This window comes from Daktulosphaira vitifoliae, unplaced genomic scaffold (genome assembly GCF_025091365.1).
Source record: "Daktulosphaira vitifoliae isolate Bord-2020 unplaced genomic scaffold, ASM2509136v1 Scaffold_2, whole genome shotgun sequence".
In the NCBI taxonomy this organism is placed as follows: Eukaryota; Metazoa; Arthropoda; class Insecta; order Hemiptera; family Phylloxeridae; genus Daktulosphaira; species Daktulosphaira vitifoliae.
In genome coordinates this window covers 13,105,878-13,112,399 of record NW_026099573.1, presented here as the reverse complement: position 1 = coordinate 13,112,399, position 6,522 = coordinate 13,105,878, and the positions used below count along the sequence as shown (strand labels likewise).

The 6,522-nt window shown below is 26.5% G+C and overlaps 1 protein-coding gene across 1 annotated transcript in view; it reads left to right on the top strand.

The window, feature by feature from the left end:
• The first annotated feature begins 2,347 nt into the window (after window positions 1-2,347).
• Window positions 2,348-6,522, top strand: part of LOC126900023 (multiple epidermal growth factor-like domains protein 8) — a 35,628-nt gene continuing 31,453 nt past the window's right edge. The window contains exons 1-11 of the mRNA XM_050675371.1: window positions 2,348-2,503; window positions 2,630-2,911; window positions 3,237-3,400; window positions 3,532-3,815; window positions 3,910-4,088; window positions 4,164-4,393; window positions 4,504-4,613; window positions 4,820-5,067; window positions 5,227-5,490; window positions 5,553-5,690; window positions 5,756-5,939. Coding sequence (XP_050531328.1) covers window positions 2,704-2,911; window positions 3,237-3,400; window positions 3,532-3,815; window positions 3,910-4,088; window positions 4,164-4,393; window positions 4,504-4,613; window positions 4,820-5,067; window positions 5,227-5,490; window positions 5,553-5,690; window positions 5,756-5,939 — 2,009 coding nt within the window. The 5' untranslated portion in view covers window positions 2,348-2,503; window positions 2,630-2,703. The remainder of the gene's footprint in view (window positions 2,504-2,629; window positions 2,912-3,236; window positions 3,401-3,531; window positions 3,816-3,909; window positions 4,089-4,163; window positions 4,394-4,503; window positions 4,614-4,819; window positions 5,068-5,226; window positions 5,491-5,552; window positions 5,691-5,755; window positions 5,940-6,522) is intronic.

The window sequence follows — 6,522 nt, the reverse complement described above, 5'->3', positions numbered from 1 at the left end:
TATTTATTAATATTTTTTAAATTAAAATTTCCCCTGTATTAAATATACAGAAATTTTATTACACTATCTGCAAGTTAAAATAGATATATCTTAACTAATCTAATTTGTAGTGAATAATTTAAAATTGTAAAAGTATTGAGTTTTAAAAACAGCTATAAAAAATTATTAAAATGTATATGTTTTAAAATTAAAGTTTAATTTGTTTAAAAAAATCCACGTCTCAAAATTAGAGAATTACTAATAGAACTTTTACCTATTGATACGATCACATTATGTGATCTCATCTCATATTATTGTAACGCCGACTAGTCTTACATCGTTGACACAGTAACACACGTATTACTACATAAAGGCGGACTACACACATAAACACTTTTGCAATTCACGGCCAATGTGCCATAATAATATATCCCTAACGACAGTTGACTTTTTACCATCATCGCGTCCATTACTCTTGTCTTATATTTAACTTAACTTACCTACCACGTAAATAGTGTGTGTGTATCGCCGTCAGCTCCCTGTTGGATTATATCATCTCTAGTTGTCCAGCAGGTTGTAGTATTTACTTATTATATCTTTACTTAATAAATATTTATATCGTTGTTAACAAAGAGTGTTATATAATATATAATATATATATATTGTAGTGCGACCCTTGGTAGTTCCTCAAAGGGAATATAAATTAAATAGGAAACCTCAGTACCTAAGGCAGATATAGCCTAGCCAGCTATCTCCCCGTTGGTCCCTTAGAATAGTGTTGACGGGCATTTAGGCTTAACTCCTAAATAGCGACGTAATACTAGCAATATACAAATATAAGTTAATTATTATCCATAATATAAGGATAATTGGAAAGGGAATTTTACTACACTCAAATATTACAAAATTTCCATGTAATTATGCGGGTAAAAAAGAATGTTTACTTTTCAAATATTATTAATAGAGCCTGCGATATTATGTATATCAATAAGCTGATAACTGAATATTTTACTAAATTCTCGCTAGAAGCGCTAATTGTATAACTCACTCAAGATTATCAGTGACACTTTGATTCTCAGAATAAGTTTCGTTAAGTAACTTGTCTTACCTATAATCGTGGTTATAGCATACAAGTGTTACTATTAATAGTCCACCCTTATACAATGATAGGTATAATGTAATAACACTTAGGTCACCTAAGTTAGGTGTGTAAACTGAATCAAGACAATTCGGTATGAGGTGTGCACAATAGACTAAGAGGTCGAGTGCATGGGCATTATGTTCACTTCACTAATAACTAAAAACTATTATAACACCAAGTAGGAATAGTGTCATATTTATGAGAAGGACACAAGATCCGGATCCTCCTTAACATAAAATTATGGCAGTTAGGAAAAGTAGATGAGTGTAACTTCGTATAACTTTCAGAACGTAGAGTACTGAAAGTTAATATTAATTAGGATACTGATTTGCTAATTACCTAGGAGGCCATGAGATTCTAAATCTGTTTTTGTTTGTATTGCTAGTTTTTTTTTAATTTGAATGAGCAAAAAAAAAAAAGATTTTAAACTTTATAATTCATATTGCTAACTGTCTAGTATTTTCTCCAGCGCCGTTCGGGGCACGCACACCCGTTCACTCTTAAATTTGATAGAAATGATCAAATTTCTATTTTAGAATCAAATCGTAGATATTTTTAGTAGTTTAATTAATTTTCCTAAATAGTAATTTATTCATGTAATTGTCCTTCACCAGAGATAATCCTGAAGACTTTTAAGCAGGGCTTGAAATAACATTTTTTCATTTTTATGTTATAAGTTTTAATATATTTAAATTTGTTTTTGTCTAGCGATATGGTTTAATTAAACGTTGTCTTACTAATAAGTTTAAAGTTTTAGGTACCTAAAACGCTCTAATTTTTTTAAGTTAAACATTTTATTATATTTTATTTAACAGACCATTTATTGTTTACGGCTGCTGATATGGCCTAGTAATTTCTCTCATAGGGTTACTTGTACACTCAAATACCTTTTGAGACTTACACGACTGAACAATTATATATATATATAATTTTGTAAGCTTTTATGTGGAATTTAGTTTTTTAATGAACAACCTCCGAAACAGTATATAATAAAACATTTTTGCAACAAGTGGCGCCATCTATCTGCTTCATACAATATGCATGAGTAATATTTATGTGGTTACCAGATCGTAACTGCTGCTCGTTACTGATTAGAAATTGCTACAAAGGAATTGCTAAGTTCATAAACATAAAGAAATATGATAGAATGAAGTGAGTAGGCAACCGTATTTACAATCATATGGTAAAATTATTCTTATATTATCGGTGATAAGGAATTGGCTGAAAAATAACTAGCTCCATATACATTAATTTGTTAAGAAATATCGTTTTAATATATTTTATTTTATGAAAATGAATTGATTTTTACTTAAGTAAAATATCTATACTTTTTACATGTAATACAAATTTATTGTTGATGTACAATATGTACTTGCAATTAATGTAAGTAATGTAATGTACATTGATCTATAATGGTTGGTCTATAATCTTACAAAATTATACATATAATTATAGATTATTTATTATATGAACCACTTGATTATTATAGAATTAATAATTAATTTACAGATCAATGTGTTTACCTACCTATGACAGGTAGTTTTTATACTACAATTTTAATTAAAAAAATGTAGTAATATTTAATGCATTATGTTAAATTATGTTGGGAAATGTTTGTCATGTTTTATATAATATTACTGGTGTTAACAAATATATTAAAAATAAGTTATTCTATCGATGTTCCTTGTGAAAAATCAAGAACTATTCTTACTCAAGCTAGTGGTGTCATAACACATGGGCCTCCAGGAACTAATTATTCACAAAATACACATTGCGAATGGTTAATAAAAGGTATTGCAGAAAAAAATATTTAATTTTTTTTTATATTCTATTGATTTATTAATATTGAATTTGGTTGAATGTTAAAACTTAAATATAAAATTATTAAATTATAAAATTTTAAATGAAGATTTTTTAACATGTTTGAGGAATAAAAAGAATATTATACAAGACTATGTATAATATGACTAATAGTATAAAGGTAGTTCCAAGTGATACAACTTTTAACATTTTGTCTATTGTTAGAATTTTTATAAACTGTATTTTTGTTAGTGAACCTTTTTTAAATTTCTATTAAAAATTATAAATATATATATATTTTGTTTTATACTTTTAGCTAATAGCACAAATCAATTTATAACATTGGAATTTAAAACATTAAATACAGAATGTTCATATGACTACATATTTGTTTATGATGGAGACTCATTTAATTCACCTCTTCTTGGAAGTTTTAGCGGAAAAAATCAGCCACAGTCTATCTTAGCTTCATCTGGTTTTGTAAGTGTAATTATAATCAAAATGATACTTTTATAAATTATTAACTTTATTATTTTGATCTTTTGAATTTCAACTATAATTAATTATTTAGATGTTACATACTTAATCAATAAAAAACAAATATTTTTTAGATGTTAATTTTACTATTCAGCGATACAAATTATGCCTTAGAAGGTTTTGAAGCAGTCTATTATGTTTCTGATTGCCCAAGAAATTGTTCAAGTCATGGATTTTGTCTAAGAAACTTTTGTGTATGTGACAATGAGTGGGGTGGACCTGACTGTGGAACAGAACTATGTCCAGAAAAATGTGGTGAACCGCACCGAGGTATATGTAAACAAGGCCGATGTCATTGTCATCAAACTTTCTCAGGAATGGGTTGTACATTAAACAATACTGATTCAACTGGAAATAGGTAATTCTATAACTTTTTATATTCATACATATAATTAGATGTATATGTGATTAACTATATAGTTATTATTATGTTTATCAATATTTAACTTTAGATGGCATGATTTATATCAAGGAGGAATACATCCAAGAGTTGCTCATTCGGCCGTATATATCAGTGAAACAGATTCCTTATATGTTTTTGGAGGTTATGATTTAAATAATGTTTTTGGTGATCTTGTAGTTTTTCGTTTTAATACTTCTACTTGGTATGACTACAATGATAATGTCATAGGTAATAACTTGTTAATTAATATACAAAAATGTATTATTTTAAATAATTAAATGTAATTTTTTTTATATTCTATAGACCCTTTGCATACATCAGTAAATTCAATTGGATCAGCTACAATAAATGCATTAATGACTGCAAAATTAAGTGAAACTAAAAATCTAACCAATAGATCAAAGTATTTTTCTAGTGACTCAAAACCTATTAATTTAGGTGAACAAAAACAAAATAAGCCATGGTCAGCTGTACTTCATGATATTTTTGTATCCCTAGCTGATGATTCAACATTTCTTGAACAACAAAATGGGGTATTTTGTTTTATTATTATTACAAACTCTTATTTTTATACAGATAAAGACAAATAAAATTATTATTTATTTTTTGATTCTTAATTTTAAACTCAATTTTTATTTAATAGAATATTCGATACTCACCTAATGAACGTATCAAAGAAAATAATGATTATTTAATGGATGAAATTAAAAACAAAAGAATACCAGCTCCTCGTTTTGGTCATGCGGCAGCCAAGTAAGCATAATGTTTTAATTGCAAATATTCAAGTTTTTTTTTTTAAGAATTACAAAAATCATGATATGATTAAATTTAAAAAAAATAGTCTTGATTTTATGAAACAAGATTTTTATTATTATTATTTATTTGTAACTGTCAGGTTTTAGTTGATTAAATAGTAAAAGTTTTAATAGTATGATTAATTTTAATTATTTAATGTTTAGATATCCTGGTGGATTTCTTTTGTACGGTGGAAAATTAAAAAATGGTCTTCTCTCAGAAGAATTATGGTTTTATAATATTTATTCAAAGATGTGGTCATTACGTGCTCAAAATTCCATTATTCAACCACCTGCTGTTACACGGCATACCTTAACATATGTAGAACAGACTAATAGTGTATATTTAGTTGGAGGAAGTACTAGTAAAGGCTATTTTTCGTCAAAAATATTTTGTATAAACCTAAGTTCAGGTATACAAGTTTTATTTAATAATTTCTGAACAAATTAAATTGTTTTTTTTTTAAATACTTTTAGCCTAATTTGTTAATAATATTTTGTTAAAATCATTTAAAAATATTTTCAATACTACTGAATAATTCACTGTTATAATAGTCTACATTCTTATTTAGATATTGTAAATGAACAATGGAAAGAAGTAAAACCTAGAGGTGGTAAAGAATTAAATTATCGTGTTGCTGGTCATTCGACCGTTTACGATGCTCGAACACAATCACTAATTATTTATGGTGGAATCGTAACTAGTGCATCTTGGTTTTCAAAACTAAGTGATCGAATGTTTATATTTAATATTCCATCACGACACTGGTCAGAAATAAAATTTCCTTCTACTAATGTACCAACTGAACGTGCTTTTCATTCTGCCAACATTATGGGTAAATTATCTAAATAAATTTTATTTGTTTTTATTTTTTATTAATCTTTTATTTTTTTTCAGGAAACTATATTGTTGTTTATGGTGGTTATACTCACAGGCATGCAAAAGAAGAAATTTGCTATGATAATGAGATTTATTTATACCATCTTGGTTGTCATACTTGGCTTAGTCGAGATGTCCTTGGTGTTTCAATTAAAGGTTTATAGTTATATAGATTTTAGAAAATAAATTATAATACTTATACAAGACAACACATATTACAGAATTTATTCATAAAAAATCCAATGGGGTATTTGGTCATACATCTGATGTTCGTAATGGAAATACTTTAATTGTTTTTGGTGGATATCGAGGAAATATTATTTCTGATTTACTAGCATTTGTTTTACCTCCAACTTTAGTTCCACCAGGCAATGACTCTTATCATTTAGAACTTATGTGTTCAAGGTATATATTTTTGTATTACACTATACTTTATAATACGTTATAATATTTACCATAATAGTCACATTTTCGAAAAAAAAAATGTGATTTGGGATAGTCTACCTTTAATATACAAACATATATTTTTAGAAGACTCTTCAAGAAGTATACTATGCGAAGTATACAAATAAGAAATTTAGAGACCATTTCTGGTAAAGAAATAATATTAATGATATGAATACAATAGGATTTGTAAGACAAAATTGTAGTATCAATTATTTGTTTTTATGTAATATAACTAATAAGAGAAATTTATCTGTAAAAATTGGAAAATATCCTAAAATATGTTGACCATTTTTTCATGTGATTTTGATGATTGACAGATGGTTTTATTGTTGTATATTAACAGTTCCATGTATCAACATGATGTTTTTTTACCATGTTCTGACAAACCCTATAACTTTTCTACTGAATATTTTTGATTACGTTCTGTTCTAAAAACTTGTTAGAGCTTAGAACTACAATAATATAAAAATATTTATCTTTTATTTTTACTATTTACTTTTTATATAATATAATATATATATATATATATATATATATATAT